Genomic DNA, 14,198 nt, shown 5'->3' with positions numbered 1-14,198 from the left:
ACTTGATTAAAAATATTTAGAAATTTTTCAAGTTTACTGTAAATGTTTGTGCTATAGTAACTGGAAATAAAAAGCATAAATGGCAAAATACAGCAACAGCACAATGCAAGTGTTTAGTTTGGTCTTTAGGAGTGAAATAAAATGCTATTTAAAGAAATACAGCATAAAACAGGAACAGTAGTCTTTACTACACTACTGAGAAAATGTCACGGACACAGAATATTTCATTGTAGCTACCCAAAAAACTTCTCATGAAATACGTTGTTCCAGTTTTTGGAAATGGAATGCTTACACATAGTGAATATGTACTGATATGTTGTCTTGATGTATTTCAGATTTGGGGTTACTGGGTAGACTTAAGTCACTGTAGAACAATAAAATAAAGAAAACACTACTTACCCCAACTGACTGAGGGCAGATGGTGGCATGTTATGTAGGTGTTGCTGTTGCCAGCCAGTCACAGAACCAAGATGAAGAGCACTGGCTGTATTAAATCCAGAAAGAGATGATATATCTGCACTACTCAGAGAATATTCTAGATTTGAAAACAGAAAAGACAACAATTAAAAGAGAATTTAAGAGGAAGCAATTAAACAATAACTAGCATCGTAATTTTCACGTGTCACTTTATAAGCCTTTTAATTTTAATTACACCAATCACATTAAGTTGCAGCAGAAAAAGTATACCTTCCTCTTTCCTCAACTCATTAACTTGGGAGCAAATAATGCACTAATAATTATTCTATAATTTAGCAGGGCTTTTCTGGATCCAGAAGATCCAAAGCATTCTTAGCCTGTATACCCACCATAATTACAGATGCATTCTCAAAGACTTGAAAACCATAACATTTTGGTTACAGTCTTCCTTGCAGAACCTAGCTGGCAGCCTGTGCCTGAACAACGCATGTCTTCTCTAAGAGCATTGGATCTGTATGCCAGCATGCTCTATACAGCAGCAATGTGCAATGGGAACTGGGAAGGACCTCTTGAGGCTTCATTTCTAGTCTCTCCCAGGTAACTGTGATAGCCCACAAAGTTACTGAACTCTGTTTTGAAGCCAGTGAAGCTGCTTGCTCCCACTACCCTTATGACTTCAGGAAGGTGCACTCAGCTACATGAAATTACCTGTGGAATTAAGAGGATTAAGAAATGTCTTTTAACTTATGTTCTTTAACAAAGTCAATGGAGGAAAGCTATCAAAGCAGTTTACCATTCAAACAAAACAGGTCTGTCTGAAGTTAGTGACAGATACAGAATAAGTAAATGCAGGGCAAAAGCATATCAGCTATGAATTTTTCGGTTTCTCCCAACAAACATTAGCTAATTCCTTAGTACGCTGATAGACATTTGTCAGCATCTTGCTCCCTCCCCCACCCTTTACATCTTGCACCCATACTTACCAGTACCATATGTTGTTGAGATGGCTGATGGGTATCCTCCCATCCCTTGCCCTGGTAGAGTAGGAGTTGCTACGGAAACCACTGGAGTAGCCAATGACTGAGCAGACTGGGAGTTATTTATCCTCTGATTCTTTTAAAGTAAGTAAAATAAACATATTATTGACTAGTTTTAAGTCAGTTGAGTGTATTAGCTTTCTGGGTATGTTGTCTGCATGAGAAATACAGGGTGATACAAATTTCTAGAAATTAATCATTTAACATGTGGCTTTTATGAACTCTGCCAACCCTATCATTTACAAGCCTTCAAGAGACCAGTTGTCACCATAGTAACCCATTACATCAGTATCTCCTAGGTAACTGAACTAGTAACAAGTAAGATTGCTTTTATTGTGGGTAGAAGAACAGATCGTGTGAAAAACTAATGAAATATGTAAACTCTATTCCCATTGTTTTCCTTTTCACTCAAATGGGGAAAAAAAACCAAACAAAAAAAAAGGCAAAAAAAAAAAAGAAAAAAACCAAAGAAAAACAAAAAGCAAAAGAAAAAAGCCCCAAGCCTAGCCCTACTGGATTTTATTGTGCTTTGAAAGTGGGGGACACCCCGAGATTGCTGAACCCTGAACTCTTACCAGCAGATGGTGCTCTGACTACTTCGGTTTTTTTTCAATGAACAAACTCCAAGAGTGTTAGGTAGCACAGCAGTTACACCCTTATCTATAACTCTGGGGTACTAGATGTGGCACTGTAAAAATTGCACTAGAGAACGCTAGTCCTGTGAGTGGCAGGATAAAATGGCCAGAGAACCACCAAAAAAAATGTCATAAGGCTGCACCATCTTCAACGGCACAAGTTCACATGCTCTCGAAGCACCAGCAACAAGAAAGCTTTATTCTAGCATGCATAATTTGAATATGTGCAAGAGCTGCACCTGGCCTTCCATACTGCTGTATTTCAAAAATTATGATGACCTCTTAGTTCACAAAATAGTTATGGTAAAGTTTTCCATTTTATTTCAACCAACACCTCACCTACAGAAGTATCAATCATACAAAATAACTGTTTTTCTTTCCCTTGTTATTAAGATGAACATCACTACCACTTACCAGAAGCAGATCAACATCCTCAGACTGAGTGCATAGGAAAGGAGCATTAAAAATTAGTGAATATAAATATTTTTCCTAGGATTCAGATTTCTAGGCTAGGGAATAGCTTCATCTGATAAGGGCAGCAAATTAAACACTGTCTGAGCATAGTTTGGAAAAATAACACTCCACAGATCTCTTCTTTGTCCTTCTAACGGGGTGTTTGTCTCAGCTGCGAGGGCAATCTATCTGGTTTTCAGCACAAAACTTTCTCTAAGAAGTCATTAGTTCTTCTACAGCCCCAGTGGCTGCAGACTGTGTCACTATACCTGGTTTCAGGAGACCTGACCATTCACAGAATCCCTTGGAAAGTATCAGTTTTAAGGACCTTGGAATAAATCATTTGATGCAGACATCTTGTCACTGCCTTGGTCAACTTTGAGCATTGCCCTGTAGGAAACCATTTGTTACTTATCCTCTCAGAGGGCAGCATCACACTTATGGGGGGGTTTTAGTTTGATGTTCAAAGTTAATTTATTATGTGTCAAGGTCAAGTAACTAACTTGGAAGTTGTTTTAATAGTGTCTGTTACATAGTGGAAAAATGTGTTTATAGTGTCACTTAAATTTAGCATCAAGATCCTTTTTAAATTAAGCTCACTTTTAACGTTAAATCACTCATGAATGATTTACTTGCAACCACTAACTGACTTTCGGAAGGGAACTACAAGATACGCACACGACACCTTCAAGATTTAACCTTCTAGCATAATAGCCTGCCTAAATTTCGTTGATCCTGGCAGGAGATACAGCAGCTTCATGCTCCTTTTTGTCCTGCTCTATCTATTTACTACCTCTTATTATTACAAAATTTGGCCTTTGAAGCTCAGAATGATAGAGTTCACATTAATTTAATTGTAGTTAATCTGCCATCTGCTGAGAGTCTGTGTGGCTAAATATTTAAGAAAAACATAGCAGGTTAGGAATACTCAGGGTTAAATTCAGCCTTCATAACAAATCCAGGAAAGGCTCTTCCAGCTACTAGGAAAGAGAGTGCAGAAGTTTAGGCTGTGCAGGACACAGTTCCTATTTTGCAACTCAATAGAAAAAAGGGAGGAAGTAAATATGACTTCATAAAAGCAATTGAACAGGCTCTGCCTACATCCTCAGCTGGATGTCAAGCCTTAAGGTTAGACAGAAAGACCAAACAAGCAAGAGCATGGAAAGTTATTCAGCTGATACTAGTTGCTGGAGCAGGCCTTGAAATTCCTAAACATCTCTTATCTGAAGGAGATAAAAGAATATTTGAAAATGCATTACCACTGATGGCATTGTATTCTTGCTGCCAGGTGGAATAAGCACACGGAGATCTGGTTTACGGTTGTTCATTCCCAAATTCATTGGAGGCGGAGATTTTGCTTGCATATTCTTGTTCAAGTTGCCAGGTGAGACCAGCAGACCTGGTGAGTTGCGGGGGTTGCCATATCCATTCCCTGTTTAGGTAAAAAAAAAGAAAAAAAAGAAAAGAAAAAAGAGAGAGAAGGATTATAAACTCTAATGTATTTCCTAAGACTGAACACTAAAAATGGCAAATAAAACAAAGCAAGGTAAATACCTGTGTCATATAATGTACCTTTATAGAAAAATACAACACATGCCATATTTGGAACAAGTACTCTAAAATGCTTTCTCTCACGGCAGCCAACCTCTCAGTGATGTGCTGAAATTAACTCGATTTATATGACTCTGTTTACAGCACTGTGGTATACAGCACAATATACTGTGCACTTAAAAGCAGCCAAAATCTAACATTTGCCTTACAAGTGAATCAGGAAAGTCAGACAAACTTATGGCTTAAAAAATGTCAAAGCTATGCTGTGTTTTCTCGACAACTAGAGAGGATTCTGCATTGCCTGACTCAGCCCTTTCCAGGTCATGATTTTGTTTTGTTTTTAAACAAAGGATGAGTATAGCAAGGCTATAATTTCCAGAAAAGGCAGGGGGAGGACTAGGAAGATTCTTAAATGTTTTTGGCTCTCTTTCACCACACTTTTTGGACCTGATTCTGTCAACACTAAAGTCAATGGGAGCAAGAGCATAACCTTATTTGGAAAATACCACTGTATCTTTCATCTTCATCTCTCTGCTGCTTTCTCCAGGCCCCAGAACAATTCTGACAGGCAAATGCTTCATTTGCCTTTTTCAGAAAAGGGTTTCCTTCTCTCACCATGTAGTACTGACAACTGTATATCCGTAAGGTTACTGACCTACCATTCCACTAAAAATGAGACCTTCTTATTTCATCTGCCTAATTTCACCTCTTACCCACACAACATCTGGGGAAAGAGATGACTTTGTGGTGTAGCATTGAAATTCTCTCTGCACAGGCTCAAGAGAGACAGAGAAACTGCCCGGTTGTAGAGAGGGAATAGCATAAAAACTAGTAAAGAAAGAGACAACTTTCATGGATAAATACCGAGAAAACAAATGCTAGGGGAGACTTTCTGTTCCATGCTCATCTTTTGTTCACAGCTTGCAAGCTGCGACACAGAACCTAGAAATAGTGTAGGAAGATGAGCTAGCCAGTGTGGCAGAGCCCTCTGAGTTGGAAGCCCTGCACCTTCAAATTTCCTCTGTAGTCCCAAAGTCAGTGAAGAACTCCGTATCTCACCTTTTTTCACACGTGAAATGGGATTTACAGCCCTAAAGGACATAAATGGATTATGGAACTGAATTTCACAAAGTCTATGAGGTGGGCATAAAAATGACAGTACCTGACAGTGAACCTATCTTCTGGTTAGGACAATGAAATGTGTCCAAGCATGACTAACATTAACTCAAGTTTTTAATCCGCAAGCACATCAGCTAATTGTATTTATCAGATCAGCAAATCCATGGGAAAAAAATCTGTCAAAGGCTATTAATACAAAAACACCACTTCAGGCTGTGGAAGACTCTGAACTGTGAACACTAGGCTTAGAACACAGGAAAAGTATCACAAAAGGCTCGACTTCCATATTTGTGGGGTACCTTTAGTCACTGGTCTGGCCTGGCTTGTTTTTTCTCATGCTTTTTATGGTAATCTCCCAAGCCTTTGTGAAAAGGAATTAAGATGAAAACTTAGAAGCACTCAGATCACTTCAGAGACTTTGGATTAAAATATTTTTCATAGTTAATCTTGTTGTTTATTTCCTTAATAATATCTTACAGTCAGTGAGATAAAATGAGTTAATGAAAAAAGTGTATTTTACACTTATCAAGCTAAAATAGCAGAACACTGTCAAGAATTTTCCATTTTGTGTCAGTAGGCTTTTTTTTAAATGAACAATTTCTCTTAACATGGATTTGCTACATATTGTGCTCCAATTAATGCTATGTGTTACTAGAGGCAGTGAAATTAGAAGGGGCATTTTGAATATACAACAATATTTTCTTCTAGAAACTACAGTGCCTTTTAAAAGTTGATCTTTTACAAACTGAATACTGAAAAACTAATGACACGGAGAAGGGATCAAGAGAAGAAACTGAAGCAAAAGCAGAGTTTCTCTGGTGTTGGTTTCATACAGGAGCTATTTTACCAAAAGGAAGTAAAACTGCCTTGTGAAATCTGTTGTATGACAAGCATTTGCTCAGCGAGTGAAAATGAAGCTGTTTGAAGAAGCAGTATATCTTTTTTAGTTCTATGATACGCAACCTAAGATATGTAATGAAACAGCATGCACTGTAACCTGTATGTTTCTTTCTATAGTTGTGATTTTTTGAGAATAGAAACCTTTACAAGAAAGAATTCCTATTTTCTACACCAGAGTTACTTAGTATAATTTACTATTAAAAATGAAGAGAAAGAATACATCTGTATAAAACTTTACTCTTCAGAAACTTTTGTCTGACGTCTATATTATTTACCTACTGATGTAAAATATTTTGAACAGTGATAACATTTCTTACATTTATATTTTTAGAACATCAAATTATTTTTAAGAACTACTGCAATCTTCTCTTTACCAGTAGATTTCTGCTGTTCATGGCATATTATGCCAGCTAGCATTTTGGAGCCATATAATAACCATTCCTCTTTCCAGCCACCAAATTGTTATTCTTTTGGTATAATGCGGATTCAGGAATGTAAGACTGTGGACCTTAAACCAATGATACAGAAACCCATCATTTGAAAATCAGTGATGAATGCATGCATGTGGTTTACAGTTAAGAAGAGTCTGCATTCAAACCAGCTCTTTAAGCCGTATCCTCTTTACTCAGAAAGCTGTGGCCTGCTCTGAGGCGGCTGTCCCACCTTCAGACAAATCCACTGAAGAGAATGGCTTCATTTACATTCAGAGGCAAAAAAATGTATAAGACTTCTAATATACAAATTAAACTTTCCTTCATCCTATACTTTAAAATTACACTCTGCCTGGACAATTATCAATTTAGATGTGACTGTATGCAGAACATCACATTCCACTATCCACTTGAAAGCGCAAAAATTATATGTCATGTATGAATGGATTTCCTGATTATAGATTATAGGAAAATGAAAAACAGATGGATTTTAGAGCAAGTTGGCTTTACATTTTTATTTGGTTAAAAGCCATATTTTTGCTGGAATAGAACATTTTTAAACATTACGGATATAACTTGTAATGTATAATGAAAATAAAAACAGTAGATACACAAGTTTTAAAGGGCATATGTCAGAATTTGTAAATGTAGAGCATTTTCAATTCAAGAAGTTTTCAGAGAAAATTATTTTTCCTCGTGTTGTTTGTTATACTGACTTGAAAGGGTAAAAATATTTTATACAGAAAAAAGCCTGTTTCTAGACAGAACTAGTGGAGCAGCACGTGTCATGAAATGCAGTGCCAGACTTTGTATTTGGACTAATGGCAGAATATAAAGACAAATGCTTTCCGAGCATAGAATGCTCTTCTTGGGCATGGTCCCACATTCTGCATTTAGGCACAAGTGCCATTGACTTTAGAAGGAATTCTGTCCAAGTACAGACTGCATGATTAGTCCCTGCAATATCACTTTTAAAAAACATCCAGAAAAGTTATTTTTGTGCACCAGTAGTTAGTCAGTCAAGAAGAATTATTTTAAAAAAAAATCATTTACTCATGGAAAACTATGATTTGAACTATGTTACAAATTCATGTACTACTGTCTTAAATGGTCACTTACATATTGTAGGAATTTAAGGGCACGAGTAGGGCACAAATTTATTCAGGACAGGACAGAGAACAAAGTTTACTTCTCTTCTTTCACCCCCCATTAGTAACTCCTGTACCTTATATGTAGTTTTGGTCATTGGTGTTATAGTGGTTGCAAAGTGGTTGCAATTCTTGATATTCTCAGAGTTAGGGCAATAACTCTGTACTGAGCATTAAGCCAGGAAACTTTCCACATGTTAAGGCAACACAAATGAGGAAAGAATAAATTATTTCTGTATCTCTCAACGTTCTTGAACAGCATTGTCACGACTCAAAGTCTTTAAGTCTTGAAAAACTGGAAAATTTTTGTATTTTGATTTCTTAAAGTTTTGAACCTGTCATGTCCCTACTTGTTGCTTTTTAATTCATGATTTCAAAGATACAAAAATATACTGAATGAAAAAACCTCTATGGTAGTCCTAGAAGAATAAAGAACAAGACACACAATTTACATGTCCTTTCTTTGATGTCTTTTTCATTTACTCTAATGCTTTTCAGTGACCATACGGGTTGAGAATTTACAAGATCTTTAGGAACCTGGGATGCCTACCTCCCATTAATTTGAATAGGAAAAGAGCTTTCAAATTCTTGAAAAAGTTTCAAGAAATATTGATGGTCCTTTCAAGTTTCTAACAAGCGTATGCTCTTAGTTGTGGAAATTATCATAATTCTTCCAAGAAGAATATGAACATTCTGTTTCACGGAGGATTCCTGCTCCTTGCTGGGTTATGTTAAATGCACATCCCATATCAATGACATTATGACTGACCACCAAGCCTCTCAAAAAGAATGTTAAATTTAGAATGAATCTATATAACCATGAGAGCCAACTACGCTACAATTTACCTCCACTTCAAAAAAATATATATATTAAAGAATCAATGCAGTAATAGAAATTTTGCTAAATTTACACCCAGTTTTGCACTCTTCACTCTGTTCATTTTCCAACTTTCTGGAGGAATGGTAATTGTTCTTAAAATTAATTAAAAGGCAATGAAAGGGTTCCTTTTCTCTCTTACATCTTACTTTTTTTTTTTTTTTTAATGCATACACACTGCTGGAACAGGCTATGGTTTACCATCCAAACAAAATAGATACCAACAATAAAGCACTAATGCCAGGAAGCTGTACTGGTGTTCACCTAAACATAATTTTAAAAAGAGATAATTGAAGGTTCTTACTCGCACATTGCATGCCAGTCATTTCACAGTACGTGACCTCTACTAACTGCAAGCGGTAGAAGAAAACCAATCTGCAGATATGCTCACCCAGAAAAAAGAAAATCTTTACGTTAAAGTAGCTGCCCATTCCCACAACATTACACTAATGGACCTTCTTTACTGAATTACTGGAGGCAATTCAGACAGATGTGGTATGTAAAACCTACTGACTTTGTGTGAAGGAATTCTCAAGCATCTTGTGAAATATCAGCTGCTTTTTGAACTGAAACAGGCTGAAAGTGCTGTGAACGCATAGACATTTGGACAAATGGGAAGAGAATGAGGAGAAAACTATCTCAATAAATCTTTGTTGCAGTTTTAGAAAACAACCATTTAGAAATAATGTAAATAGAAAGGTAGAGATTCCTACAACAATATAAGACTAAGTTGATATCCAGGTCTGTCTCTAACTCACTTATTCTTGCCACGCAGGTTGTATAACTGTTAATGGGAAGTTCTTGCTCTTAAGTCTAAAGCTATGTAAAGGGCTCTAATGGCACTACAGTAGTCCTGCGCTGGGAAAAAAGACAGTATTTGGGAATCACTAAAATACTGCTAATTCTGTATGCAATTTAGGTGTACATGGAGGGCCACCTGCACTAGGGCTGCACAAAGCTAAAGGTTATATTGTGCATCCCAAATCACGATTCTGGGTGTTAGTGAGATCTCATTTTGGAAACCAGGCAGGCGTCCACTGCTTCCACTGCAGTGGAGGTAGATGGTCTCATCAAATTTCCCAAGTAAAACTGTGTGTATGATCTGCTTATATTTGCAGTACATTATGAAAAAGTGACTTCTCTGTCCTGTGGCTCACATTTTTCAGTCTTGCTATGTCCCTGGGCTGGTTCAAGCACTTAGTCTCAGATCCTACGTACTGAGCCAATATGGGTCTTACTGCTAAATTTTGTGTCATTAACACTCCTCTAACCAGTCTTAGGGTTCCCCTCACGGGGCCTGATCCAGACCCCCACCCATGGGCCGACATCCCATCCCCATCCCCTCGGAGGTGCCCGATGCCTGGGGCTGGGTCTGCTCCGGCGGCTGCCCCCTCGCCAGCCCCGCTCCCTGGCCAGGGCGGTGGGACGGGTCCTGGCTGCGAAGCCTTGCCCTGACACCCCCAGGAACCTCTGCTGTTCCCGGCCCCCAGCTGCCCCCAGCCCCCAGGGTATCCTGGCGGCATGTTCCTCATCACGAAAGAATTAAAAACCAACTCTTCCTCTTCAAATCTTCATGTCGAGTACTGCCAGCTAACTTAATGAACTGTTTACATGGATGAAGTAGTCGAAATTATTTCTAACCCTGGGGCTAGTGCCATACAAAATCTGGAACGTCCTTACAGTCTACTCTGTGTGGAGTATTTGCAGGTGCACACAACTATTGCTGGAAAAGGGCATGTGTATCCCATACTGCAGCAACTGGGCTCAGATTTCTTTCAGGACAAAGACGATGCTTCTCAGGCAGAAGCTGAAAGTGAAGAAGTGGCTCTTTCGCCACCTGACAATGGGGAACACGTTGCAAAACACATTTCTGGAAATCTAAGGACATGCCATGAATCTAGGAGGTGAGAAACCTGAGACGCTTTTTCAGCCAAATGGAGAAATAGGTGAGTTTATTTAGATGTAGAATGAGAGACCACGAGAACAGAAACCTGACCTGTGCATCACAGACCATTACACTTCATGCAAATACTTTACTGCTGAGTCAAGTGCATAACTAAGTACATGGCAAACTAACCTGATCACCAACACTGCGGTTATGTTTTATTGCTATAATAAGATCCGTATTTAAATGTTTCTAAAGTAGTTCTGGCACTAAGTATTCTCCCATTTTAGTCTAGGTGTTCACACCTTAATAAAATAAATGTAAAGGTGGCACCTGACTGCCTACAGAATTAGCCTGTGGCTACGCACATAAGGAACTGTGAGCGACCCTTCAAAACATTTCTTATTGCAATTAGGTTTCCCAAGCTGCAGGCAGATATTTCAGCACATCTCTGGACTCCCTCCTTGCAACCTTTGGAACAGGGGTATATCACACAGGCAGTGAGGGTCTGTTGCAAATTAGACACTGAGAGAAAGGGGAGTGCTTTTCCTTCTTCAAAGATGATCATCCTTATTCCTTCCTTTTTTGCTCAGCAAAGAAACAGAGCAATAGATGATCCAAGTCCAGGTCCTGTTTGTGTTTTTTTTTAATTTTGCAGTACAGTTACTATTGTCTGTATGCTTATATTCTTACATTGTCTGATTATAGCATCTTACTATTTACTTTCATAATTCTTCAATGGCACCTCATTTCAGGAATCCCAGAACATATAGCTTTAATGCAGAAACACTATCTTTCCTATATCTTTACTTCTGATGGCATTGATTCACTGATTTCCACTTCCACAACACTATTCTGTTCTAATATGATGATTTATCAATAGTTACGCTCATCTCAGAACACATATATTTCAAGTTATCTTGTTTGGCTTGAAGCTTCACTTAATCAGTACAGTAACTGAGTTGTAATTATTGAGACGAATCACTTAAGAAAATTACACAGTGGTCTTCAGTTTTGTGCTTTATAAATATTACACGTCTGTAGATCAAATATGTGGGCACTGCACAATGAGCATCAGAACTATATTCCTGTGTGTTATAAGTTTTTAAGGTCCAGACAAAATGTCAGGGATCAGAGAATCATTTAAAAGTGTCTTACCATGGCAAAACAGCTACCCTGCCCCTGCCACAGGTGGTGTAGCTGCTACTATGAGGAGCAGGCACAGTGTAATGTTCCTGACCTTGCGTAGTGCTCCCTCCTCACTCACCCTTCGCATTTGCAAAGGTTAGTCCACGCTCTAGGCTAGGAATGCGGTGATCTTCCACACTAAGGTTTAGTCTAGTCAGAGAGGTCAACACCAAAACTTTAGGGTGGTTTTCAAGCTGCAATTTAGCTTGCATAACAGCTTTTCTGAAAATCTTGCAGTAACTGGCACAGGCCTGATCTCTTATCATGCGTAGGATGCACAAATCATATCTGGTCCTCAGCTGCCTGAGATAACCCTCTCTCCAAAATATGTTCTCAGGACTTAGCTGGCCTCTTATCATTATAAGTTAATTCTCATAAAGCAATTAAATAATGCGTATTAGGAGCATGTATATTCATCTTGTACTAGCTGAAAAGATGCTCCATTCTAGTCCTGTTTATGCAAAAAACATTTTTTCTTTTTTTTATATGAGCTGTTCTAGAGTCAGAAGAAAGGAAAAAAACCTGAATTATGTCAGAGAGAACACTATATTACTGAAAAATATAATGTTTTCTGAAGATATATAGGAGAAAGATGAGCCTGAGAAGAGCAGAGGACATACCTCGCCTCTTGACTGTCTGAGTGAGACCCTCTGACAAATCATCTGCTTTCAACAAATTATTTGCTTATGACAAATAATTTCCTTTTTTGGGTGTTTGAAATCTATTACCATTTTGGGGAAAAATGCTTTTTTAATGAAAAATATTTCATAACAAGAAGTAATTCCAATTAGAAACTGAACACATTATTTGAAAATGTACTTTCTTGTTTCCCCAAAGAAATTTTAGAAATAACTGTTAAGATTTTTTTTTTAGAAACATATAGCTAATGTTAAATTGTTGATTTTTGTTAAATGCATAATTATTGAAAAATGAAGAATGCATAGTTTAAAATTCAATGTCACGAAAATTTCAGGACTACATATATTAAACACAAATGATATATACTTATATTTTTAACTTATCAATGTTATTAGAACACATACGCACACAAAAGGAAAGTGTTTTGCACATAGATAATACTACCTAGATTTGTTTTGAAATTTAAACAGATGCAAAGAAAAGATCAGTGACTAACCCACCCCTGCCTCCTCTGGCTTTTATTTCTGGGAGACTGTTCCAACTGTAACCAAAGGAAAAATCAGCTTGCAAGAGACGTGGAGAACAAATGGAATTTATGGATTGAATATCTTCATTGGAGAATCATGTTAAAAGTTAAAGGGCAGGGGTCACATTAATTTAATACTGCCAGGAGCTTCCACATGTGGCTGCAGTCCCCACTTCAAGAGGTTAAAAGCATTTCTTGCTTTCTTTCTCAGACCAAAGTCATTGCTGCATTCCAGATCCAGAAGGCATCAGCTATCTCTTTCAGGACTCAGGATAGGCATGAAATCCAGATGTTTGCTGATTTGCAATGCCTTCTTATATTTTCTGAATTTGAACAAGGATATGGATTGGACGGTGCAATGTGGTGGCTTAATGAGCAAGAATGCACAAAAACCCCAGTGAAATCCCTGTCTCACCAATGTAAAGCATAAAATTCCCCCAGACTTCACTAGGAAAAGGACTTTATCTAAGGAATCCAAATTATTCTTGAGGAACATTTGAAACTGCTTGTCATAAAGGAAACGAAGTCAATCATGCCTGTCTTTAAAATCCCACTTACAAAGAACCACAGTTTGTATGACTCACTTAATTGTTCATTACATGTGAACTTAGGGCTTTCTCCCTTTCAATCCTTTCAAGCTGTCTTTTTATAAATACAAATATTGAGACACTGTTGATTAGAGAGATGATGAGACAGAGAATAACTAAATAAATTACTAAGTCAACACTTACACAACTGATGGAAACCTAATAAAGGCCAAATTTTCACAGATTTTCATTGAGGTCTACTCAGAGCTTACATGGATCTCTTCATTGGTAAGAGATCACATGAGTTAGCTGAAAATACATGCATCCAACCTTTGCATATGACACCATTTGCAAGATTTTTTTTTATTTTTACATGGACAGTAGCATCTATGGTTTCAAACTTATTCTCACAGTTTCACTGATGTGATTTTTACCTGTATGAAAAGAGTCTGAATAAGCTGTATAAAACAGATCAGTTGCTTAGGGCAGAAATAGGACTTAATTTTGGAAAGGCCTGTGTTGACTGCCTACACATATATGAAATTCAGGTACTGCTTGACAGACTATTTCCTTCATACTATGTATTACAGCTGTCAGACAAGTTCTAGCGTTCTCCCTGCTTTATCACAAATCTCCTACCTCTAGGTACTTCCCTTAAAACACTGAACCCCCTCCTATATATCCTCCTTATGTGGAGGAAAGCTTGAAAAGGGAACACTTAATGGCATAATATGAGTGGAAGAAGAGAAAAAGAGAGCTGTTATATATTTCATTTCTTATCCCCCTCCATGGTTTTAAGCCAACCTGCCAATTTATGAGTTCTTATTGTTTGGATTTGGCACTATTGCATCACAAACGATGTTAT

General features: G+C 37.7%; 1 protein-coding gene across 19 annotated transcripts in view; it reads right to left on the bottom strand.

Moving 5' to 3' along the window:
* MEF2C (myocyte enhancer factor 2C) overlaps window positions 1–14,198 on the bottom strand; it is a 141,860-nt gene that overhangs the window by 11,432 nt on the left and 116,230 nt on the right. For 14 of the 19 annotated variants that reach the window (XM_041121021.1, XM_030004624.2, XM_030004625.2 and 11 more), the window contains 4 exons: window positions 3,802–3,974; window positions 2,504–2,527; window positions 1,401–1,530; window positions 400–535 (listed from right to left, as the gene is read on the bottom strand). In XM_041121021.1, the coding sequence (XP_040976955.1) occupies window positions 400–535; window positions 1,401–1,530; window positions 2,504–2,527; window positions 3,802–3,974 (463 nt within the window). The remainder of the gene's footprint in view (window positions 1–399; window positions 536–1,400; window positions 1,531–2,503; window positions 2,528–3,801; window positions 3,975–14,198) is intronic. The other 5 variants (XM_041121024.1, XM_030004634.2, XM_030004638.2 and 2 more) reach the window with 1 other exon arrangement.

The sequence above is a fragment of the Aquila chrysaetos genome, chromosome Z, assembly GCF_900496995.4.
Source record: "Aquila chrysaetos chrysaetos chromosome Z, bAquChr1.4, whole genome shotgun sequence".
NCBI classification, from domain to species: Eukaryota; Metazoa; Chordata; class Aves; order Accipitriformes; family Accipitridae; genus Aquila; species Aquila chrysaetos.
Note: the sequence above shows the minus strand (reverse complement) of the source record. Positions and strands in the feature narration are given on the sequence as shown.